Source organism: Saccopteryx bilineata, chromosome 5 (assembly GCF_036850765.1).
Source record: "Saccopteryx bilineata isolate mSacBil1 chromosome 5, mSacBil1_pri_phased_curated, whole genome shotgun sequence".
Taxonomy (NCBI): domain Eukaryota; kingdom Metazoa; phylum Chordata; class Mammalia; order Chiroptera; family Emballonuridae; genus Saccopteryx; species Saccopteryx bilineata.
Genome location: NC_089494.1, coordinates 230,807,257 through 230,834,191, shown reverse-complemented (window position 1 = coordinate 230,834,191; position 26,935 = coordinate 230,807,257). Strand labels below are relative to the sequence as shown.

The 26,935-nt window shown below is 40.3% G+C and overlaps 1 protein-coding gene across 4 annotated transcripts in view; it reads right to left on the bottom strand.

Moving 5' to 3' along the window:
• The window catches only part of CORIN (corin, serine peptidase), a 212,583-nt gene that overhangs the window by 158,869 nt on the left and 26,779 nt on the right, over positions 1-26,935 (bottom strand). For all 4 annotated transcript variants that reach the window (XM_066232658.1, XM_066232657.1, XM_066232660.1 and 1 more), the window contains one exon: positions 12,888-13,088. In XM_066232658.1, the coding sequence (XP_066088755.1) occupies positions 12,888-13,088 (201 nt within the window). The remainder of the gene's footprint in view (positions 1-12,887; positions 13,089-26,935) is intronic.

Here is a 26,935-nt window from a genome sequence, read left to right as displayed (position 1 = left end):
GCCTCTTACTATCCAGGCAGAGGCAGCAGCAACCCCATAGCTGGATTATCAGGCTACTAATTGAGGAAGGAAAGACTAGGAGAAAGGCTCCAGGAACACGGACTCTCTCACTGGCGGAGCCTATAAATGCTAATGAGCCTCGACTGCCAACGAGACTAAAGCACAATACATGACATTGCCATAGAGACTTATCAACTGCAAACCTCTACCTGAGCGTGCCAAAGGGGCAGAACCCGGGGTACAGAGTCACCGACCAGGAAGAGGGAGAGAAAAAGAAAAAGCAAGAAGATAACCTCTCAAAATCAAGAATAATCTGCAGACTTTATAACCTATCCCATTTTATTATATTTGTTCGTTTGTTTCTCTTATCTTCATTCTTGATACTTTTTTTCCTCCTCCAATTTGGCCGATTAACTCTCTGCCGGTCTTACTCTCTCCTCTCCATGAACTACACTACCCATAAGTGTTACATCTCCCATTATCTTTTCTCTCCTCTTCCTTTCTCTCTATGAGGGTCGCACTCCAAAACCCTTAACACACACACTCTCTCTCTCTCTCTCTCTCCTTTCTTTTTTCTTCTTTTAGTGGTTCCCTCTTTTTTTTCTCTCTCTTTCTTTTCTCCTTCTATATGAGTTTCTTCCTTTCTCCTTTACATCTCCTTTCATTCAAAACTCAATAACAAACAAATTATTTTATCTGGGACTCAAACTTATGTTTGTGGCATTTTGGGGGGTTTTTACTTCACCTTTTTAACTCACTAGCAGTGCTCCCATCCCTGGCTCTCCATTTTATCTAGTTCTTGTTCCACTAAATACAATAGTAATTTTTTAATTTGTCCCCCCATTTTTATTTTCCTCTTAGTCCTCTCATCATAACTCTTAGACAACCAACACCTAAAAGTAAATCATTTTATTCTCGACCTCAATTTTTTCCTTATTTGCTTTTTGTGGGTCCATACCCCCCCTTTTTTTTCTTTTCTTTTTATTTCTTTTTTTTTGCCCCTTTATTACTTTTCCCCAATTCAGGCCCTCCATCACAGGCATTGTTTCTTATAATTCACAGTTCACCACAAGATTTTCTCAAGAAAGAGGGAAGAGGAGAGGAGAGGAAAAAAGGAGGGGGGGAATAATTTCCTTTTTTTAAAATTTTTATTTTATTTTATTTTTCTTTATTTCATTATTAATTTTTGTAAAAAAAAACAACTCTTTTTTATTTTTTATTTTTTTATTTTTTTTAACTTTTTATTCTTTATTAAATCTCATTAATACTATCAACAAAACCACCCTCAGATGCCATTAAGGAAGAGAAAATCAAATATCATGGATACAAAAGAAAGAGAGGTAACAGCTAGATGAGGAAAAATCTTTGGAGAAAAAATTTAATATATTGGAAACCTTGGAGCTAAATGACAGAGAATTCAAGATAGAAATCCTAAAAATCCTCCAAGATATACAAGAAAACACAGAAAGGCAATTTAGGGAGCTCAGAAAACAACTCAATGAACACAAAGAATATATGTCCAAGGAAATTGAAACTATAAAAACAAATCAAACAGAGATGAAAAACTCAATTCACGAGCTGAAAAAGGAAGTAACAAGCTTAGCTAATAGAACAGGTCAGATAGAAGAGAGGATTAGTGAAATAGAAGACAAGCAACTTGAGGCACAACAGAGAGAAGAAGAAAGAGACTCAAAAATTAAAAAAAATGAGATAGCCCTACAAGAATTATCTGACTCCATCAAAAAGAATAACATAAGAATAATAGGTATATCAGAGGGAGAAGAGAGAGAAAATGGAATGGAGAACATACTCAAACAAATAATAGATGAGAACTTCCCAAGCCTGTGGAAAGAACTAAAGCCTCAAGTTCAAGAAGCAAACAGAACTCCGAGTTTTCTTAACCCCAACAAACCTACTCCAAGGCATATCATAATGAAATTGACACAAACCAACAGCAAAGAAAAAATTCTCAAGGCAGCCAGGGAAAAGAAGAATACAACATATAAAGGAAGGCCCATTAGATTATCATCAGATTTCTCAGCAGAAACTCTACAAGCTAGAAGAGAGTGGACCCCAATATTTAAAGTCCTAAAAGAGAGGAACTTTCAGCCATGAATACTATACCCATCAAAGCTATCCTTCAAATATGAAGGAGAAATAAAAGCATTCACAGATACAGAAAAGATGGGGGAATTTATCATCAGAAAACTGCCACTCCAGGAATTACTAAAAGGGGTTCTCCAATCAGATACAAAGAAAAAAAAAACAAACAGAGCCACAAGTAAAAGCTCCAAGAAGAACACAATAAAACCAAATTTAAACTGTGACAACAACAAAAAGAAAGGGGGGGAGAAGATGGAGATTAACAGTAGCAAAGGACGATGGAGTGCAAAAGTACTCACAAAATAGTTCGCTACAATGAACAGGGTAGGGACCCTTTTCATTACTCAAAGGTAACCACCATTGAAAAAACCACCACAGAAGCACATGAGATAAAAAAGATAGCAACAGAGGAAAGATGTATGGAATACAACCAAATAAAAACAAAAGATAGAAAAACGAAAGAGAAGGATCAAACAAGACACAAAACTAACAGAAAGCAAGATATAAAATGGCAATAGGGAACTCACAAGTGTCAATAATTACACTAAATGTAAACGGATTAAACTTACCAATAAAAAGGCACAGAGTAGCAGAATGGATTAAAAAAGAAAATCCAACTGTATGCTGCCTACAGGAAACTCATCTAAGTAACAAGGATAAAAACAAATTCAAAGTGAAAGGCTGGAAAACAATACTCCAAGCAAATAACATCCAAAAAAAAGCAGGTGTAGCAATACTCATATCGGATAATGCTGACTACAAGACAGGAAAAGTACTCAGAGACAAAAATGGCCATTTCATAATGGCTAAGGGGACACTAAATCAAGAAGACATAACAATTCTTAATATATATGCACCAAACCAAGGAGCACCAAAATATATAAGACAGCTACTTATTGATCTTAAAACAAAAACTGACAAAAATACAATCATGCTTGGAGACCTCAATACACCGCTGACGGCTCTAGATCGGTCATCCAAACAGAGAATCAACAAAGACATAGTGGCCTTAAACAAAACACTAGAGCATCTGGATATGATAGACGTCTACTGGACATTTCATCCCAAAGTGACTGAGTATACATTTTTCTCCAGTGTACATGGATCATTCTCAAGAATTGACCATATGTTGGGCCACAAAAACAACATCAGCAAATTCAGAAAAACTGAAGTTGTACCAAGTATATTTTCTGATCATAAAGCCTTGAAACTAGAATTCAACTGCAAAAAAGAGGAAAAAAATCCCACAAAAAGGTGGAAACTAAACAACATACTTTTAAAAAATGAATGGGTCAAAGAAGAAATAAGTGCAGAGATCAAAAGATATATACAGACTAATGAAAATGACAATACAACATATCAGAATCTATGGGATGCAGCAAAAGCAGTGATAAGAGGGAAGTTCATATCACTTCAGGCATATATGAACAAACAAGAGAGAGCCTAAGTGAACCACTTAACTTCACACTTTAAGGAACTAGAAAAAGAAGAACAAAGACAACCCAAAACCAGCCGAAGAAAGGAGATAATAAAAATCAGAGCAGAAATAAATGAATTAGAGAACAGAAAAACTATAGAAAAAATTAATAGAACAAAAAGCTGGTTCTTTGAAAAGATCAACAAAATTGATAAACCCTTGGCAAGACTTACCAAGGAAAAAGGAGAAAGAACTCATATAAACAAAATCCAAAATGAAAGAGGAGAAATCACCACGGACACCGTAGATATACAAAGAATTATTGTAGAATACTATGAAAAACTTTATGCCACTAAATTCAACAACTTAGAAGAAATGGATAAATTCCTAGAACAGTACAACCTTCCTAGACTGAGTCAAGAAGAAGCAGAAAGCCTAAACAGACCTATCAGTAGAGAAGAAATAGAAAAAAACATTAAAAACCTCCCCCAAAATAAAAGTCCAGGCCCTGACGGCTATACCAGCGAATTTTATCAAACATTCAAAGAAGACTTGGTTCCTATTCTACTCAAAGTCTTCCAAAAAATTAAAGAAGAAGCAATACTTCCGAACACATTTTATGAGGCCAACATAACCCTCATACCAAAACCAGGCAAGGATGGCACAAAAAAAGAAAACTACAGACCAATATCTCTAATGAATACAGATGCTAAAATACTAAACAAAATACTAGCAAATCGAATACAACAACATATTAAAAAAATAATACATCATGATCAAGTGGGATTCATCCCAGAATCTCAAGGATGGTTCAACATACGTAAAACGGTTAACATAATACACCATATCAACAAAACAAAGAACAAAAACCACATGATCTTATCAATAGATGCAGAAAAGGCTTTTGATAAAATACAACACAATTTTATGTTTAAGACTCTCAACAAAATGGGTATAGAAGGAAAATACCTCAACATGATAAAGGCCATATATGATAAACCATCAGCTAATATCATATTAAATGGCACTAAACTGAAGGCTTTCCCCCTTAAATCAGGAACAAGACAGGGTTGTCCACTCTCTCCACTCTTATTTAATGTGGTACTAGAGGTTCTAGCCAGAGCAATCAGACAAGACAAAGAAATAAAAGGCATCCATATCAGAAAAGAAGAAGTCAAGGTATCACTTTTTGCAGATGATATGATCCTATACATCGAAAACCCCAACGAATCCACAAAAAGACTACTAGAAACAATAAGCCAATACAGTAAGGTTGCAGGATACAAAATTAACATACAGAAGTCAATAGCCTTTCTATATGCCAACAATGAAACAATTGAGAACGAACTCAAAAGAATAATCCCCTTCACGATTGCACCAAAAAAAATAAAATACTTAGGAATAAACATAACAAAGAATGTAAAGGACTTATAATGAAAACTATAAACCATTGTTAAGGGAAATCAAAAAAGATATAATGAGATGGAAGAATATACCTTGTTCTTGGCTAGGAAGAATAAATATAATCAAGATGGCTATATTACCCAAAGCAATATACAAATTTAATGCAATTCCCATCAAACTTCCAATGACATTTTTTAAAGAAATAGAGCAAAAATCATCAGATTTATATGGAACTATAAAAAAAAACCAAATAGCCAAAGCAATCCTAAAGAAAAAGAATGAAGCTGGGGCCATTACAATACCTGACGTCAAACTTTATTATAAGGCCACGACAATCAAAACAGCATGGTATTGGCAGAAAAATAGACACTCAGACCAATGGAACAGAATAGAAAGTCCAGAAATAAAACCACATATATATAGTCAAATAATTTTTGATAAAGGGGCCAACAACATACAATGGAGAAAAGAAAGCCTCTTCAATAAATGGTGCTGGGAAAACTGGAAAGTCACATGCAAAAGAATGAAACTGGACTACAGTATCTCCCCCTGTACAAAAATTAACTCAAAATGGATCAAAGATCTAAACATAAGACCTGAAACAATTAAGTACATAGAAGAAGACATAGGTACTCAACTCATGGACCTGGGTTTTAAAGAGCATTTTATGAATTTGACTCCACAGGCAAGAGAAGTGAAGGCAAAAATTAATGAATGGGACTACATCAGACTAAGAAGTTTTTGCTCAGCAAGAGAAACTGATAACAAAATAAACAGAAAGCGCCCTGGCCGGTTGGCTCAGCGGTAGAGCGTCGGCCTAGCGTGCGGAGGACCCGGGTTCGATTCTGGCCAGGGCACACAGGAGAAGCGCCCATTTGCTTCTCCACCCCTCCGCCGCACTTTCCTCTCTGTCTCTCTCCTCCCCTCCTGCAGCCGAGGCTCCATTGGAGCAAAGATGGCCCGGGCGCTGGGGATGGCTCTGTGGCCTCTGCCTCAGGTGCTAGAGTGGCTCTGGTCGCAACATGGCGACGCCCAAGATGGGCAGAGCATCGCCCCCTGGTGGGCAGAGCGTCGCCCCTGGTGGGCGTGCCGGGTGGATCCCGGTCGGGCGCATGCGGGAGTCTGTCTGACTGTCTCTCCCTGTTTCCAGCTTCAGAAAAATGAAAAAAAAATAAATAAATAAAAAAAATAAACAGAAAGCCAACTAAATGGGAAATGATATTTTCAAACAACAGCTCAGATAAGGGCCTAATATCCAAAATATACAAAGAACTCATAAAACTCAATAACAAACAAACAAACAATCCAATAAAAAAATGGGAAGAGGATATGAACAGACACTTCTCCCAGGAAGAAATACAAATGGCCAACAGATATATGAAAAGATGCTCATCTTCTTTAGCTATTAGAGAAATGCAAATCAAAACGGCAATGAGATACCACCTCACACCTGTTCGATTAGCTATTATTAGCAAGACAGGTAATAGCAAATGTTGGAGAGGCTGTGGAGAAAAAGGAACCCTCATACACTGTTGGTGGGAATGTAAAGTAGTACAACCATTATGGAAGAAAGTATGGTGGTTCCTCAAAAAACTGAAAATAGAACTACCTTATGACCCAGCAATCCCTCTACTGGGTATATACCCCAAAAACTCTGAAACATTGATACATAAAGACACATGTAGCCCCATGTTCATTGCAGCATTGTTCACAGTGGCCAGGGCATGGAAACAACCAAAAAGCCCATCAATAGATGACTGGATAAAGAAGATGTGGCACATATACACTATGGAATACTACTCAGCCATAAGAAATGATGACATCGGAACATTTACAGCAAAATGGTGGGATCTTGATATCATGATACGAAGTGAAATAAGTAAATCAGAAAAAACCAGGAACTGCATTATTCCATACGTAGGTGGGACATAAAAGTGAAACTAAGAGACATTGATAAGAGTGTGGTGGTTGGGGGGGGGGAGGGGGGAATAGGAGAGGAAAAGGGGGAGGGGGAGGGGCACAAAGAAAACAAGATAGAAGGTGACAGAGGACAATCTGACTTTGAGTGATGGGTATGCAACATAATTGAACGACAAGATAACCTGGACTTGTTATATTTGAATATATGTATCCTGATATATTGATGTCACCCCATTACAAAAATTAAAAAAATAAAAAAATAAAAAATAAATAAAAAGAAAAAAAGAAAAAAAAAGAAAAACATATACAATAAATGTGATCGCAATGTTTTAAAACAATAGAAAATCACCTCTACATGTATATTATTCTGTATGCATGATTATAATATAATCATATTTATGCATTTTTATAAAAAGAAGAAAAATCAACTCTTAAAGTTGGGGGAAATGAAAAATGTTGGGGGGTAAGGTCCTCCAAAATCTATTCCTTGATGAAAACAGTAAAAACACTGAAAAAAATTATCAAAGTCAAACCTTTCAGAACTTTAGGATTTAACCAAGACTTGAAGTTTTCATTATTCAAGAAAAATGTCTGGATCACAGAACTATGAGCTCTGTAGAATTTTTAGAAAATGTTAGAGAGGTGTTTACCTGAAACTTATGTATTCCTATTGACCAATGTTCCCCAATGAAATTTAATTTCTAAATAAAAATTTAAATAAAATAAGAAAGCAATGCTGTCCAGTGGTGGCGGCACAGTGGAAAGAGAATCGACTTCAGATTGAAGCCCCAAGGTCATGGGCCAAGCTCCAAGGTGTGCTTCTCATCTATCTCCTCTCCTCTCTCTCTCCCTTTCTCTCTACCTCTCCCCCTCAAAAAAGAAAAAGAAATTAGGAATCTGTACAGTGGTGGGATTCAAACAATTTAACAACCGGTTCTCTGCCCTAATGACCATTTTAAGTATAAAAAAAGATACCGAAAGGTAGTTTAGTATTTCATGCATTTAATACCTAAATAAGAATAATAAAAGTGGTACAAAAAAACTAGATTATGTTATAAGAAAGCATTTTAAAATATTAATGAAAAAATATTTTCAAATACCTGACAAAAAAACTGTTATTTAAGATATTTCCATATTGCTTCTTGATTGGCATTCTCACTTGCAATTTTTTTCACCTATGGACGGAATGAACATTACTACGGGTGCCTAGAATACGCTGTTACACAGATGAATGTTAAAAAGAGTAAGGAATGCAAATTTGTGATTTCCCCATTGGGTGGCTGCCCAGGCGCCCACCTTAGAGAGAACCCTGATTACAAGTGCCATAATAATAACCGGTTCACCAAATTCAACAAAATATGATGTATCGGTTCTGCCGAACCAGTGTGAACCGGCTGAATCCCACCACTGAATCTGTTGCATTGTAACTCACCTATTACCTTCACCCTGTCCTCGGTTCTGTGATAGTCTTAAAAGCCAATGGCCTTGCCACCAGGGTAACTATGAAAACTGGCGACTTAAGAGGCAATGGAGAAGGTAGAATGGGTTTGAAGCTCCCCAAAAAGCCATCTCAGGAGAATTGCCACCAGTGAACCTATCTGAAAGCTCCCTGGAAAATATCCATTTTCAGGGCTGGTTTTTATTTGATTTTCTTTATGCAAACAGCTCTATCTCCAGGTGGCCTGTCAACACAATCTGTGGCAATTGTTTAACATCACAACCACCCACGGCAAGAATACCTGTTGGAAATCAGAGGCTGACAAAAACCTTCAAGGGAAAGACTGGGGAATGAGGTGTCCCAAAGAGCACTGAAAAGCCCTGACACATGCCTTGGGAGCTTGAAGGCCAAGCACATGGGCAAGGCTGTGCCCACATCCAAGAAGGATGTGAGAGGCCAGTCACAAAAGCCACGCGGTTATGGTATGATGCCCTTCGTATGAAATGTTTTTAGCACAAGCAAATCCAACAAGACACAGAAAAGAGTAGCCCTGGACACAGGCTGGGGAAAGGGAAAACAAGGAGCAAAGAATACGGCATTTCTTTCTGCCCTGATGAAAACGGTCTAAGATCAGATCGCAGTGGTGGCTCTACAACTCTCTGCGTATATTTTTAAAATACTTTATTGTAAAAGGATGAATTTCATGGTATGTTGACTTTATTTCGAAAGGCATTTTTTTTTAAGCAAATGAGAAGTACAATGTGTTTTCATCTGATACAGGAGATTTAAGAGCTGGTTATCGTAAACAGAACACTTTAAGCTTGCAATACTTTAACTTGTGCTTGTCATTTTAATTCCTTATCAGTCTCTAGTTTATTCTATCGTGTGCCATATTATTTTTAACCCAAGGTTTTAGGTTGGACAAAGAGTTCTTCTCTTTCCCTAAAATTCAGTTTATGTTTAAACACAGGCAGTCCCCAGGTTATGAATAAGATAGGTTCTGTGGATTTGTTCTTAAGTTGAATATGTATGTAAGTTGGAAAAGGTACATTTACCTATTAAATGCAACCTAGACAGATGTTTGCTTTAACATAGTATTTATTTTTACCTTTTGGTGCACATAAATACTTAAACATTTTCAACCTACAGAATCTACCTTGTTTATGACCCAGGGACTGCTTATTGTAAAATATATAAGGAATAAAAGTGAAAATAAAAACCCAAATGTAGAATGCAACCTAGAAAAATAATCTCTTGCTGAAATAGAGTATGAATGCTAACTATGGCTCTTTTCCCTTTTCATATTACAGCTGGTTTTCAAAATGCAACCATTGAAACTCCACAAGTAACAGATGCTGCATATAGCTCACATTCCCAGAGCCCAGCTCTGCTGTCTGGTGTAACATAGGGCGTGTTCAGATGAAAACTTTATGAACTGCAGGATTCTATGCTTTGGCATGATATTAAGGACCCCCTCCCCCCCGAGGAAATGTCTTAAGGAAAGGCTGTTTCCTGGTACCTTTTGCCAGGAGTTCTCCCTTTGGTTTTTTACCCAGGATATTTGGGTAGGACAGAATGTCTGGCTACTGTATTTTTGGACTGAATGGGCTTTAAATAGCTTTTACATATGCCTGGAATTTAAAATGATGTTTTCATTATAGAATAATTGAAAACAGAAATAAGGCGCATTCTCTGCTTGGGGTTAGTAGAGATACAAGGCATTTAATGATGCTTTAAATAAAATGGGTTAAATATAATTATAAATAGCAAGTGCAGAAGCGTGGTTAAGGATCACTAATGAAAAGTGATAGATCAGATACTAAAATGTTGAAATGACTGCAGTTCATTTATTTATTCATTCAACAATGATTTTACTGATCCTGGGATATACAGCAGTAAACAAAACAGACTATTCTTCTACTTTCTCAGAGCTTAGAATCCGCTCAGTGATACTCCTGCTGCAATACAACTGAATGAGGAAGCAGGAGACACTTGAAAGAGCACTGGTCTAGGAGTCCCAAGATCTGAGTCCCAATTCCACAGTTACCAATTACTAGACAAGTGACATTGGATATTTCAACTTAATTTTCCTAATCCTCAATTTTATAACTTAAAGATGGTATATGTTACCTATCTTGTGTACCTCATCAGATAATTATGAGAACCACAGAGAAAATATTCAAACATGCTCTGAAAACTACCAAAAGCTCTATAATAACAGGCTAGCACTATTACTAGAATGTATGAACACTATCAAATCCCTTGCAATAAACAATTTTAGTTACTATAGATAGTCTACGAGGGTCTATGCAGTCATACGGTAGAGCTCAGTGCTAACGATCAAGCACATTAACAATACAGAATGACACGTTTCCCAAGGTTTCAGCCTTTCTCCATTTAATCATTTCAATTTCACCTGGATTTCCGTTACATGTCAAATTACATTCATATTCTCAAACAATGTTCCAGCCATAGGAAGAAAAAATGAGTCCAACAGACTTCCATCAAGCTTCCAAACTGAGCAACAAGTACCATATGTTTCTTTACTCTTCATGGTATGTGCCTGTCACCTCGACTTGAATCTGAACAAATAATGGAACTTTCAAAATAGAGACAAATCCACTTAGCAAAAGAAAATAACAGTGGCTGTAATTGCAACCACATTAACTGGGCTGAGATTTTGCTTAAATGACTTTTGCACTTCTGATGGAAAAATAGTGTGCTTAAGAATAATAAAGAGCTGAAGGCATGACCAAAATATTTAAAAACCTCAAAATTAAACTCAGGAGGAAAATAAATGTTACTTGGCATAATTCGGGTTTGCAGTATTACCATCAGGTAATAAACACAAATCTGCATGAATCACTGGTGAATACCAAACCTAAGAAACAGCTCATACCTCCCGGTGCTCTGTGAAACAACAGAATCCAAACAGTCTGTCTTTTCGGAGCTAGAGAAATAGAATAATCCTGCTTTTCTTCAGACACTGGCAAACCCATACCGTGATAGCTAAGAGTCAGCTTAATCCTTCCCTTCCTGGCCCAGAATGAAAATAAATGCTCTGTCCTAGACCTCAGAGGTGATTTCCCTTTGTGGGTTTTCATGAAAGAGGGAGGAACAAACAAGAAACTGACCATGGATGGTTGGGTTTGGCATAGTTTTCAATCACATAACTTTGTTTTATGAAGTGGAAATAAGAAGCCAGACAACTGCAGGCAAAGGTCTGACAGAGATGGTGCTCAGACGGTTTTATCAGTGCCAACGGGCTCCCAGCAGAAGCTACTCAGCACTCTGCACACAAAGCCACTCCCATCAATATTCTGGAAGCTCAGGAACTTCACTGAAGAATCTGAGGGGGACTGAGGAATAGAGTCACGTTACAGAGCATACTGTCTGCCACCGTCTAACTGACCCGATCTGCACACTGTCTGTCTCTCCCAGATCTACTGGAATAACTGACACATCTCTCCAATTTGTCCTCAAGCAGACGTTTCACACGTGCCATTTTCCTTGAGGTGTGATGGCTTGTCAGTCACCAACACATACAATAAATTGCACAGCCAATAAAAGAGGAAGGAGAGTGAAGTAAGGAACTAAGAACAGATGGATATGTCAAAAGCAAATGGGGGGAGAGCTCCTGGTAAGTCACGTGGCATTCTGTGATTGAACTGAGATCCCCTCTGCACGGCACGTATAACAAAATAAGTAACTTAACTTACTGATTAATTTAACAATCTCAAAAATAATTAGCTTAAAACCTCAAAACAGAGGCCCTGGCCGGGTGGCTCAGCGGTAGAGCGTCAGCCTGGAATGTGGAAATCCCGGGTTTGATTCCTGGCCAAGGCACTCAGGAGAGGCACCCATCTGCTTCTCCATCCTTCCCCTTCTACTTTCTCTCTATCTCTCTCTTCCCCTCCCACAGCCAAGGCTCCACTGGAGCAAAGTTGCCCTGGGCGCTGAGGATGGCTCCATTGCCTCCGCCTCAGGCACTAGAATGGCTCCTGTTGCAATGGAGTAATGCCCCAGAGGGGCAGATAATCGCCCTCTGGTGGGCATGCCAGGTGGATCCCGGTCTGGCGCATGCAGGAGTCTAACTGCCTCCCAGCTTCTCACTTCAGAAAAATACAGAAAAAAAAAAACAAAAAAAACCCCAAAACACCCAAAACATAAAAAACCTCAAAACAGAAATACAAACTTTTAGAGATGAACCACCACAAAATTCATACCATTATATTGGAGAAAAGAGCAAACTTTTTTTCATTGAGTTTATTCGGGTGACACTAGTTAGCATAATCATACAGTCAGTGCTCAGACTCCCAACTGCACAACACCACGCAATGTGAAATAAGCAAACATTTCCATGCTTCAGAAATTTTGAATGACACTGCTGTATTTTCATTATTTATGTTACTATCCGATGGCTGAACTGAGGGCATTTCATGTTGGGGGCGGGGCACTTCGCTGGGGTTGCCAGAGGAGGGAGTGGAGCTTTGCCTGTGTGACCAGTACATCATTGAAGAAAGCGTATCTACTGCCACACTTATAAACCTACCAGTGAGATCCACAGAAATTAAAGAGCACGTCATTCAGCACCTTCAGACTTACTTGTGTTGCTGTGACCTGGCTCCCCTGGGAGAGAAGCAGCCGTGGTCCAGGCTGGAACGGGTGGTCTGGGATGCATAGTGGATGTCACCGTGCTCTCGTGAAAAATTGGATTTGTAAGAATAACATCAGGCATTTGAACTTCACCATCAGTGGCCATAGGTTCACCATCATTTGATTTAAAATAAGCTTTTTGTATTGATCCTGAAAAACAAACAATATATATGTATATGTATATATGTATTTGAAAACATTACTAGAAGTATTCATTTAAAAAAAAAACATATGAAAACTATAGCTACTTTCCCAAGTTGCATTCTACCCAGGCAAACACAAAGTGAAAGCTGATGGCTGACAAACTAATCAGTAGAGTTTCTCTTCTACTGCAAACCACATAACGCCAGGCAGAAACTGGCTTTCTCACCCACGTTTTCGGTGCACAGAGAATTTAGGGCTACACCTAACCTGAGAGACTCACCACCCATAAATGCAAAATGCGTTTTCTTCCTGCCTCCTCTCTCTCTCAAGTTTACTCACCACTTTATGCTACTTTGCCCCCAGGACACATGTATGCCATATCTCTATCTGCCACCAAAGGACATAATGGCTGTCTTCTTAGCTCCATGCTTATGTTTCTTCACATTTTGCACTAAATATCAGTGAACTATGTGTTACAGAAAAATAAAAATAATAGGGCTTATGTGTTTACCAATATTTATATCATAGAAAAATATACCCCCAAAAAGTGAAATTCTAGTCCCCCCCCACACACACACAAACTGAATTATCTTCATTTTAACCAGAGGGTATAAAATATAATTATAAGAAATAATCATTAAACTAAGATTATCAACTGGTCATTTTATCATGGTATTCATTCATTGACAACAGAGTCAAACCTGACTACTGGGAATCACCTAGCTTTGACATTAGGCAGCAACTTTTGAAAAATTTTAAAGAGATAATATATTTTTAACTCAGTCAAAATAGATAACAGACTGTTTCCAGAATATAGCACTATAGTTGAGTATGGCACTAAAATAAATGAATGTGATATTGATCCATTAGAGAAATACCCAAGGGATTTTTTTTTCTAAAAACATTTACAGTGAATGCTCTAATTGGTTCTCACTTTTCCAAACAGTGCATGGGCCATTAAAAATAAAATAAATATAAATAAAATGTTTAATATCAGTCTATGGAAAAAATTTCTCTACATGTGCTTGACACTTGGAAAACATTAACTACAAATCAAAATAGAAAAGCAGCTGTTTTCTAGCTAACTAAGGTCAACAGCTTCATCTGCCAAAGGGTTCTAAATAAAATATCAGAGCATACAAGCTACATCACGGCCATGCAGTGCAGGTAACACACTCTCCAGACTGTTTTGTGTGATTAGGAGTAAATATCAAATGCAGTAGATGAAATGAAAGATGTCATTTTTTAAATGATTACAATTTATTCTGGATCAAAATAAATATGTGATAGACTTGATTACTATACAACATGCATTTGATTCATGCAGAAAAGTTTACCAATCAGATAAAATTTTATTTTCATCTACTTGTTAGATGCTCTCTTTTCTACTTGTTTTGACATAAACAGGTTTTTTACATAGCATCCTGTTTACATCAATGTGGCTGTAATGAATCTGCACAAGGCCCATCAAGTTGATTTATCATGCTAACCCTGTGAATCAGCACCCAGTTCTGTCAACATGCTTTTAGCAAATGCTGAGGTAGTTACATCCCTGAGTAATTCAGTTAAAAGGAGATCCTTATCATATGAAATATCCACAGTGGTTCTTAACATTTTGTTTCTAATGATTAGTCTATTAATAATCTTTCCTTTTTCTATTTCACCTACCCAGAGTGGTGAACGTAATAATATCTGATTACTCTCAGGAGTCTTTCGAAACACCAACTTTCTTAGGAAACAATGACTTAGATAACTCTTTTTTTAAGGCAGCTTTCTTGCTCTAAATTCTATGTATGAAGCCACTTGGCAGAATAGAAAGATAATGCATGATATAGAAAAGTTGCTATAGCTAATGTTCTTGAAGTATATTTTTGAGAGAGAGAAAGAAAGACAGAATAAACCGGACCTGTTTCTAAAAGCCTGAACTCACTAGACAATTTGTTTTCAAGTGTCTCTAGAAACTGACCAACTCTCAAGCCACAGTTGTTCATCTATTATGCATATTTTTAAAAATCACAAAAATTAGAATTCAACAAGACTAAATACTCGCAAGCTATAACATGATGAGCTATAAAAATGCTGAGTTACTAGCTCAAAGACGAAGAGTTGTCCCATCCTTTTCCACATTCCTGTTTTTACAGCGCTGTGGTTAACAATACAGGTTCGACCACCTGCGTTTAAATCCCGTCTATAGCACTTGCTATACTGAAACTTTGTACAAACTATCAACAGTAAAAAAATAAGGAAATTAAAGTACCTTTCTTCAGGGGCTGTCCATTATATTCAAATTGGTCAATACATATATAAACACTTGAAATTGTCCCTGGTACACAGTAAACTTTCAATAACTGTTAGTCATTACTACACAATGATAGTGATGAAAGTGAAGTTGTCTTCTTAAGGCTACTAAAATAGTTCTAACGAAATACCAATTACCTGGCCCTGGCCAGTTGGCTCAGCGGTGGAGCGTCGGCCTGGCGTGCGGGGCACCCGGGTTCGATTCCCGGCTGGGGCACATGGGAGGGGCGCCCATTTGCTTCTCCACACCCCTCCACCCCCACTCCTTCCTCTCTGTCTCTCTCTTCCCCTCCTGCAGCCAGGGCTCCATTGGAGCAGTGATGGCCCGGGCGCTGGGGATGGCTCCTTGGCCTCTGCCCCGGGCGCTGGGGTGGCTCTGGTCGCGGCAGAGTGACCCCCCCCCCCCGAGGGGCAGAGCATCGCCCCCTGGTGGGCGGAGCCTCGCCCCTGGTAGGTGTGCCGGGTGGATCCCGGTCGGGCACATGCGGGAGTCTGTCTGACTGTCTCTCCCCGTTTCCAGCTTCAGAGAAATGCAGAGAGAAAAAAAAAAAAAGAATATTAAAAATTAAAAAAAAAAAAAAAAGAAATACCAATTACCTTTTACCAGCAGAACAAAATGGCTAAGGAAATTTTCAAAAGTGAATCACTTAACTCACTTCTGGAGTGAAATAAGATGGCTCTTTCATGCTAAATTATTAATAGGAGACCACATTGTATCGAGGCTGTATGGCTCCAAAGTGTTAAAGTTTTTTCTAACAATGTTTAAGAATCTGTCTATAATTCCGGTAATAACAGGCAAACTTTACAGATCACTTACAATGAGTGGATTGAGCACTGTGATTGGCATAATAATACTGCCCCAGAGATCTGCACATTCTAAGCCCCAGAACCTGTGAACATACCTAACATGGAAGAGGAGTGCTGCAGATATAATTTAAGGAATTGGAAATGGGAAACTTATCCTGGATTATTCAGGCGAGCCCAAGTCCCTTATAAGCAGAAGAGGGAGGGAAGAGAATGTGTGTCCCAGCCACGCGGTGTGAGAAGGAGTCAATGGGTCACTGCTCAATTTAAATGTAGAAAGGAGCCACAAGCCAAAAAATGCAGGAAGCCTCTAGAAAATAGGGGAAAAAATAGGAAACAGGGTGTCTCCTAGAGTCCCTAGATGGAATACAGTACAACAACACATTAATTTTAACCCAGTGACACCTATTTTGGACTTCTGCCCTCTATAATTGTAAGGTAATATATTTGCGTTGTTTTAAGCTATCAAATTGTGATGATTTGTTAAAGCAACAACAGAAGCAAATACAACTAACCTTACTATAAGCATCTACTGAGTTAGCCTTCCAAAAATCCTGTGAAACAGGTGCTATAATTCTTCTTCATAGAGTTTCAGAGAGAAGAAAACTGAAGCTTACAAGAGTCATTTAACTTATCCAAGAGTTGGGACATGGCACTTGCACAGGCACACACACAAACCCACAGACATTTCTCACTTTGGACAAGGTACACACCTTTAAAAAATCAATCACCCTAGGCATGTAAACAAATTTATCTTCCCATGATGTGAGTTTGCCACTAATTTCATCTTTATATCTCTAGCCATGATAGTCATGTGGTAACACACTTAATACACTTATTTTCCTTTCTTTTAAGAGAGATAGAGACAGAGACAGACAAGAAGGAGAGAAATGAGAAGCATCAATTCTTCATTATGGCACTTTAATTGTTCATTTATTGCTTTCTCATATGTGCCTTGACCCAGGGGGAATCCAGCAAAGCAAGCAACCCCTTGCTCAAGCCAGCAACCTTGGACTCAAGCCAGTGACCTTAGACTTCAAACCAGGGACCATTGGTCTCAAGCCAGCGGCCATGGGTCATGTCTATGACTCTATGCTCAGGCTGACAACTCCATGCTCAAGCTGGTGAGCCCAAGCTCAAGATAGATGAGCCCTCATTCAAGCCAGATGAGCCTTCCCTCAAGCTGGCAACCTCAGGGTTTCAAACTCAGGTCTTCATCATCCCAGGCTGACACTCTATCCACTGCTCCACCGCCTGGTGAGGCTATGTGCCAGAAACTTTGTATTTACTCTCTGCTGAGAACACAAAATCTAGTAAGAGGTATTTATTATCAAGATGTTTATAGATTAGTTGAGGGCGACAGCCATGTTGTCTAAAAATACAAAGCAGGCTACAAGTGTTTTGAGAATGATGTGCATAGCACAATCTGAACAAAGAAAAAATAAAAATTAAAAAGAAGTAGCTGTCATTCCATTAAGGAAAGTCAGGAAAGGTTTATTAGGGGAGAATGTTCCTTGATGTGAATCTTAAAAGATGATTAGAGGTTTTCTAAGTTTGAGCAAAGCATTTGTTGGGAAGAGAGAGGTGAGGTATAGTAATAGAATATGGAGAACTTTCTAGGTAGAGCAAAGTGAAAAGATATGCAAAAGCCTAGCAGCAAGTGAACAAGATGGCTACTGGCCAAAGAAAAGGGAGAAGGAGTGGAAGACACACTGTAAAGGGAAGTTCCTATTAAAGGGTTTGGAATTGAGCCTGTTGTGATGGAGACTTTTTGAAAGATCTTAACCATAAGAAATGATGACATCAGATCATTTACAGCAAAATGGTGGGATCTTGATAACATTATAAGGAGTGAAATAAGTAAATCAGAAAAAAACAAGAACTACATGATTCCATACATTGGTGGAACATAAAAATGAGACTAAGAGACATGGACAAGAGTGTGGTGGTTACCAAGGGTGGGGGGGGGAGGGAGGACATGGGAGGGAGGGAGGGAGAGAGTTAGGGGGAGGGGGAGGGGCACAGAGAACTAGATAGAGGGTGGCGGAGGACAATCTGACTTTGGGCGAGGGGTACGCAACATAATTTAATGACAAAATAACCTAGACATGTTTTCTTTGAATATATGTACCCTGATTTATTAATGTCATCCCATTACCATTAATAAAAATTTATTAAAAAATAAAATAAAATAAAATAAAATAAAATAAAAAAGAAAGATCTTAAAAAGGGTGAGACGTTAGAATGATCAGCACGGTGATGCTTGAAAGGGCCGGGGACAGTTAGAAAGCTCCTGCAATCGTCCAAAGGAGAGAAGAGCAAGGCCTGACCCAAGAGCAAGGCAGAAACAGTGAGAACAGAGGGGACCATTGGGAGAAAGCTTCTGAGGCAAAATTGTGAGAACACATGGGAAAGTCAGAGGTCCCTTCCAAGTTTCAAGTTTGAGTTACTGGATAAATGAAGGCACCCCCAAATAAGACAGAGGTGGTGGTCATTGATGCTGTTCATCAAATATATTCAATTCTCTCCCATTCTACTGAGACACATGCCTGGGTTACATTCTCGAGCCTTATTCTCTTGTCTCTTGACATTTTTGATGTTGGTCAAAGATAAGGTGACCAATTGTCCTCCTTTAGGGAGGACAGACCTTCTTTTGTAAGGTCCGTCCTCCCTCGAAAAATGTCCTCTTACATGTCCTCCCTTTTTTTTTTTTTTTTTTTTTTTTACAGGAACAGAGAGAGAGAGAGTCAGAGGTCAGAGAGAGGGATAGACAGACGGGAACAGAGAGAGATGAGAAGCATCAATCATCAGGTTTTTTTCGTTGCAAGACCTTAGTTGTTCATTGATTACTTTCTCATATGTGCCTTGACCACGGGCCTTCAGCAGACTGAGTAACACCTTGCTCAAGCCAGTGACCTTGGGTCCAAGCTGGTGAGCTTTTGCTCAAACCAGATGAGCCCATGCTCAAGCTGGCGACCTCGGAGTCTCGAACCTGGGTCCTCTGCATCCCATTCCGATGTTCTATCCACTGTGCCACCGCCTGGTCAGGCCATGTCCTCCTTTTTGATATTGGATGATTAATCTGTAAATGTTCGTATTCGACCCATGCAGAGTCGACCCATTGCGTGTGATGTGACATATTTGTATCCAAATGAATAATTTTTTCTTATAATTATTATTAAAAATTAATAGGCATGTAATCATAAATACAATATAAAGTATTACAAGTATTTTATTATAAGTGCATTTATTATAGTATAGTATATTATTGTTGCAATGAATAAAATGTTTCTTTTATTTATGATATTGTTTTCTTCAATTGATTTTTGTCCTCCTTTTCATTGTGAAAAGTTGGTCACCTTAGCAAAGAGTACAAACTTCCATTTATAGAACAAGTTCTGGGATCTAATGTACAGCACAGTGATTATACTTAATGACTATGATGATGATGATGATGATGATGATTATGATGATGATAGCAATAATAATAATAATATACTTTTTAAAAAGAAAACACCTCGAGCGCTCTTTTTCTTTCTCTCTGGCACAATAACCACAAAGTTCAGGCTGATGGCTGGTTCATCAATTTACTCCCTGAATGACCTCAGTGAGCAAAGCACATCCCCCACTCTTCCACCATCTTGAAAAGGACATATACCATGAGTGAGAAATTGACCTTTGTTGATTTTCAAACCACTAGGGTTGAGGGATTAATTTTGTTATATAGTATAGCCTATCCTAACTTGACTGATAAAATAGATAACGGGATAGGAAAAATAACTTTTGTAGGAGCTTACCTTTGTTATTGCTATAAAAACATTGAGTAGCCTGACCAGGCGGTGGCACAGTGGATACAGCGTCGGACTGGGATGCAAGGGACCCAGGTTTGAGACCCCGAGGTAGCCAGCTTGGACCCAAGGTCGCTGGCTCGAGCAGGGTGTTACTCAGTCTGCTGTAGCCCCATGGTCAAGGCGCATGTGAGAAAGCAATCAATGAACAACTAAGGTGTTGCCAACGAAAAACTAATAATTGATGCTTCTCATCTCTCTCCATGTTTGTCCCTGTCTAGCCCTCTCTCTGACTCTGTCTCTGTAAAAAAAAAAAAAAAAATTGAGTAAAAAAAATGCCTGTGAGGCCTGACCTGTGGTGGCGCAGTGGATAAAGCGTCAACCTGGAAACGCTGAGGTTGCCGGTTCAAAACCCTGGGCTTGCCTGGTCAAGGCACATATGGGGAGTTGATGCTTCCTGCTCCTCCCCCCTTCTCTCTCTCTCTCTATAATGAATAAATAACAAAAAAAAAATGCCTGTGAAACATTCCATGGAAAAGTGCAACCCTGGAAACCCAAACACTTTTGCCGACATGCCTTGCCAACAGTCTCCCATAGATTTGTGTCTCCTTTGTGTTTCCAGAGACACACTGCTTATAGCACATACACACTCAAGTGGAACCTCTTTCTTGTCTGTCTCCTTGAAGGTAGGAGGTTTTTCTGCACGTCTGCATCTCACGTGCCCAGCAGAATGCCTGACACTAGGGTGAGCCTCAATAATATTTGTTGAGTATAAATGATGAAGGAAGTCAAGGGAGTGGATGACATTGCCGAGAGAGGCACAGGTGTCAAGTGAGAAGAGTGCTTAGGACAGATATTCTAACAGTTAATGGTAAGTAGATAAAGATGAGCTTAAGGAGATGGAGAAAGGACAGACAGAAGGATAAAAGGAAAACCAGAAGTGATCATGTGCAGACAAAGCAGGAGGGGCATTTTGAGAAGGAAGGAGTAGTCACCACTGAGCAAGATCATATCTGCGTGTCACACCTGAATGGAAGAAAGTATTCCTGGCACCAAGCAACGATGCACATGCTCACTCCGAGCTGTGTGCAAATACGGAAAGGAAGCACCAGTCTTCATTCTAAAGTCCTGTTCCTGCTCAAACATGCAGTGGTTCCAAATGCTGCCCATTGGATACAAAGACATGGCTGGCTGTGGTAAGAACAGATTTCACAGTAATAAAAGAAGGGAAAGAGGGGAAGATCAGACTGCAGTGGGTTAAGATGGAAAGAAAACGTGGAAATCACCTGGGGATCTTGTTTGAGTGTAAATTCAGCAGGTGTGGAGTAAGGTCAGGATGCCAGAGTCTGCAGTTCACGCAGACTCCCACGCGCTGCTGGTGCAGCTAGCCCACGGGCCATGCTTTGAGGAGGAGACCTTAGGCTACCTCTTCACAAAGCTGAAGATGGTAGGTATAACCTCAGACTTGAGTAGTTAAAGAAAAAAGTATTCTCAGGTTTGAGAAGTGTTGGTGAATCTGCACTGGAGGGCCGGGGTTATTGAAGGAATTCGTAGATTTAAAAAAGGAATGTGGAGTCAGGTCCTAAAAGGTCAGAGAGGATCTTAAATTTTGTGTGGAAGATCTGGGAGGTTTCCCTTTTACAGTGATATTCAAAATACAACATTATAAATTAGGAAGTTAAGATTCTTTTAATTCCAAATTCTTGTAAAAGCCACAGGCTGCTAAAAAATTTGCTAAGAGAAAATCTCTATTTAAGTTCAGTGATCTCCAGCCCATCTAGCATTTTTGAAGAGGAAAGTCACTTTTATAGAGGACAGTCTCTGTTGAATTAAAGAAAAACAGGCCCTGGCCAGTTGGCTCAGTGGATAGAGCATTGGCCTGGGCATATATGGACATCCCAGGTTCGATCCCCAGTCAGGGCACACTAGAAAAGTGACTGTCTGCTTCTCTTCCCCACCCTCTCCCTCTTCCCCCCTTCCTCTCCCCCTTCTCTCCCTCTCCTCCCCCTCTCTCCCCTCCCCTTCCCCCCTCCCTCTCCCCCTTCTCTCCCTCTTCCCCTTCCCCCTCCCTCTCCCCCTTCTCTCCCTCTCCTCCCCCTCTCTCCCCTCTCCTTCCCCCCTCCCTCTCCCCTTCTCTCCCTCTTCCCCTTCCCCCTCCCTCTCCCCCTTCTCTCCCTCTCCTCCCCCTCTCTCCCCTCTCCTTCCCCCCTCCCTCTCCCCTTCTCTCCCTCTTCCCCTTCCCCCCTCCCTCTCCCCTTCTCTCCCTCTCCTCCCCCTCTTCCCCCCTTCCCTCCTCCCTCTCCCCCTTTTCTCCCTCTTCCCCTTCCCCCCTCCCTCTCCCCTTCTCTCCCTCTTCCCCTTCCCCCCTCCCTCTCCCCTTCTCTCCCTCTCCTCCCCCTCTCCCCCCCTTCCCTCCTCCCTCTCCCCCTTTTCTCCCTCTTCCCCTTCCCCCCTCCCTCTCCCCTTCTCTCCCTCTTCCCCTTCCCCCCTCCCTCTCCCCTTCTCTCCCTCTCCTCCCCCTCTCTCCCCTCTCCTTCCCCCCTCCCTCTCCCCTTCTCTCCCTCTTCCCCTTCCCCCCTCCCTCTCCCCTTCTCTCCCTCTCCTCCCCCTCTCTCCCCTCTCCTTCCCCCCTCCCTCTCCCCTTCTCTCCCTCTTCCCCTTCCCCCCTCCCTCTCCCCTTCTCTCCCTCTTCCCCTTCCCCCTCCCTCTCCCCCTTCTCTCCCTCTCCTCCCCCTCTCTCCCCTCTCCTTCCCCCCTCCCTCTCCCCTTCTCTCCCTCTTCCCCTTCCCCCCTCCCTCTCCCCTTCTCTCCCTCTCCTCCCCCTCTCCCCCCCTTTCCTCCTCCCTCTCCCCCTTCTCTCCCTCTTCCCCTTCCCCCCTCCCTCTCCCCTTCTCTCCCTCTCCTCCCCCTCTCCCCCCCTTCCCCCCTCCCTCTCCCCCTTTTCTCCCTCTCCTCCCCCTCTCCCCCCCTTCCCTCCTCCCTCTCCCCTTCTCTCCCTCTCCTCCCCCTCTCCCCCCCTTCCCTCCTCCCTCTCCCCCTTTTCTCCCTCTTCCCCTCACAGTCAGTAGCTCAGTTGGTCCCAGAGTTGGCCTGGGGAGCTGAGGACAGCTCAGTTGATTAAAGCATCAGCCCCAGATGTGGATTGCTGGGTGGATCCCAGTCCAGGCACATGCAGGAGTCTGTCTCACTTTCTCCCTTTCTTTCAAAATAAAAAAAAAAAGAAAAAAATGAATTGCTTAGCACATTTTTTATATTCTCCAGCACTATACTTTTTAATTTTTCTTTCTTCTTCAATGCATGACAAAAATAAAAAATTAACAGGCCACATATAGACTTGTCATAGTAGTAAAAAATAACTGGGAAGGTCACCTTAGGCCATTCTCATAAGTTTATGGCTAAAACAAAAATTTATTTTTGATGTGGATGAGTGCAAGAGCCTTTGAAACCAAGTTTTCAGCAGCCGGGGGGGGGGGGGGGAGTTAGAAGCATTTTGATGAGATTTTTTGGACCGTAAGTGGTGAAATTAAATTGAGATGAACAATAGTCTGCAAAACTTAATGCAGGCCCTGGATGGGTGGCTCAGTAGATAGAGCATCATCCTGGTGCTTCAAGGTCACAGATTTGAACTCTGGTCAAGGCACAGACAAGAAGAAATCCATGTGTGTACAACTCAACGGAACCACTAAATGGAACAAGTTGATGCTTCTCTCTCTCTCTTTCTCTTTCTCCCTTCCTCCTTCTTTCTCAAATCAATGGAAAAAAATGTTTTTGAATTAGTGCAGTCCACCCCCCAAGCGCCACATTTATAGGAATGTTATAATAACCCCCATGTTTTCTCCCTGCCACACATTCTATTCACTTCCACCCTTTCCCCAACAAAGCTGCGCAAAGGCACCTTTTTATTTTTTGTAACTCTAATTTTTATTTTTCAATTACAGTGTACTTTCAATATTATTTGGTATTGGTTTCAGGTGTACGGCACAGTGGCTAGACAATCATATACCTTACACAGTGTCTGCTCCATTTTTCCAGTCCCCATCTTACACCATACATAGTTGTCACAATACTATTGACTACCTTCGCTATGCTGTACTTTGCATCCCCATGTGACTATTGTGTAACTACCAATCTGTACTTCACAATCCCTTCGTCCCTTGGGGGGGGGAGGGGAGGGGATTAGAACAAAGACAGCTTTTAAAAGCCTCAGATCAGTCATGTCCCTCCCTTTCTCCAGCATCCTCGTTGGAGTCCATGTTCACAGGACCACCCCTCAGGGAAGGCTTCCCTCCCCTGATACTGGGCTCAGCCCCCTGCCATCAGCTCTCACAGGAGCCCTCTCCTCCCACACAGAAGTTACCTCTGTTGTAATTAATTGACTGTCTAACTTTTGTTTAATGCCTTCCTCCGTCGCTGCACTGTGAAGTCTATGAGAGTAGGCTTTATTCCAGCTGTGCTCAAGTCCATAGCACATGGCCTTGCACACAAGGGGCACTCAGTAAGTGTCTGTTAGAGAAACGAAGAGTGCGAAATCGTATCTGCTACTGCAGGTCTGTTAGACGTGTGCTTCTCAGTGTACCAAGATAATTTTGCTTTAAATGTTGCAAATATAGAAAAAGAAACACAGAAATAGAATTTAGGGCGTCAGTTCAATGTCTGCTAAAGTGCTCCATGGCACAAGCTGACGCCCCTAGTCGTGGGATGGCAGCACCACCCGCTGTGGTTCAGTCTCAGAAGAGAGGAGTGAGCCTCTGAAAGTAACTCTCAGGCCTCAGCATAGAAGTCAAGTAAAACTTGTCATCCACTGCAAATCCAATGGTCAATCAACGTTACCCTCTCTTTGTTGACAACTGAAATGTACTGTGGCAATGGCTTGGTGTAGGGGGTTTGGGGGTTGTGGATTATAGAATTTCTATGACAATGGGACACAGTAAAAAGGTTTTGTTATATATAGAGTTAAAATCAGCTAAACACATTTTAGACCATTTAAATAAAATAAAACTTAAAATAATTATGATTTAATAATAGCATTTATAAGCAAAAACTAATCCTTTACTTTTATAATGAATTCTGTCATTTAAATAAACACTGACAAATATTACTTCATTTGACTTCCATCAAAATTTTGTGCAACGAACAAGAATTATAGTCCCCATTTCACGGAGAGCGTGAAGTCTGTTACCTAAAGTCACACAATCAGTAAATGGGAGAGTAAGACGCTAAACCCAGACCTCCTTGTGTCAAATTGTAAGTTCTTTCTTCTTGAGGTCCTTCAGTATCAGACTATAACTTAAGCAGAAAATCAGGTATAATACTGTAGCTTTCTCATTCTTTAATATTCCTTTCAATTTCTTTTAAAAACTTGAGTCCTTATTTTAGAATCTAAATCTTCGGAATCATATGGACAGCTCAGACTATCTTCCGATTTTAGAAATACAAAATTAAATATATGTACCTTCAGCTTCAGTTTAGGAGACTACCTTGCTCCCTTCTATAGTCTATGCTAAAATAATTACTTATAAAGTCCAACTCTTTCATCTTCAGAAATAATTTTACCACCTTGACTTTATGCATGAGAGAAACTCAAACAGATTAGGTTAAAGAAACATGGTGCATCTGTGTTTGCTAGCTGAGGGATTCTTTACTCTTTCCTAATCAATAATCCTCTCACTCTTATCTCTCTGACTTTTGAAGCTGGAACTTTTTTTATACACAATGGGCATCCCAGCATCTCTTAGCAACCCTTATGGACCCAGAAATAGCTGCAAAACTTTGGAAGAGCAGGGACTTTAATCTCAAACCAAACAGAACATTTTTTTAAGTAAGCAGAATTTAATGAGGTTTTTTAAAAACAAAGATGGAAAGTCATTTTATTGCCCATTACAACAACATAACAGTTATAAAATAGGAAATGTTTATTTGGGCAGATATTACTACAATATATCTATATCCAACCAACTGATGCAAAACTACAAAAAAGAATACTTTTGAAGAAGATATCTGGAAAACTTCCACTTTCTAAAGGTTACCTACATATAAGTTAAAATAGCACTTAAAAATGGTTACAGATTCTAACTTCTTTCAGTCAAGATGGTAGAATAGGAAAACAGGGTACTAGCATCATTCCATGACCACATCAAAATTACAGCTAGCCTGAGATTAATATAATATTGCATGTCAGCTGCAACTGAAAAAAAAATGTCTACAAATTGGTGCACCTCCTATTTCCAGACGTAAGTGAAAAAAAAATTCAGCTACCAAGTATAAATCCAAGACAAATGAAAACATACGTCCACACAAAAACTTGTACATGAATGTTCATAGCAACATGAATCAAAATAGCTAAGATAGATGCAACTCAAATACCCATCAATTGATAAACAGATAAACAAATGTGGTATATCTACATAATGAAATACTATTTAGCCATAAACAGGAATGAAGTACTAATACATACTATACCGTGAAAAGCCTTGAAAATGTTATGCCAAGTGAAAGAAGCCAGTCACAAAAACCACATATGGTCATGCAAAACGTCCAGAGTAGGGAAATCTTGAGAGACAGAAAGTAGGTTAGAGGCTACTTAGTGGTGGGCAGAGGGAAGGAGGGGGAGGGGTGATAGCAAAAAGGCATAGAGGCCCTGGCCAGTTGGCTCAGTGGTAGAGCGTTGGTCTGGCGTGCAGGAGTCCCGGGTTTGATTCCCGGCCAGGGCACACAGGAGAAGCACCCATCTGTTTCTCTACCCCTCCCCCTCTCCTTCCTCTCTACTCTCTCTTCCCCTCCCGCAGCCAAGGCTCCATTGGAGCAAGGTTGGCCCGGGCACTGAGGATGGCTCTATGGCCTCTGCCTCAGGCGCTAGAATGGCTCTGGTTGCAACAGAGCAATGCTCCAGATGGGCAGAGCATCACCCCCTGGTGGGCATGCCGGGTGGATCCCGGTCGGGCACATGCCAGAGTCTGTCTGACT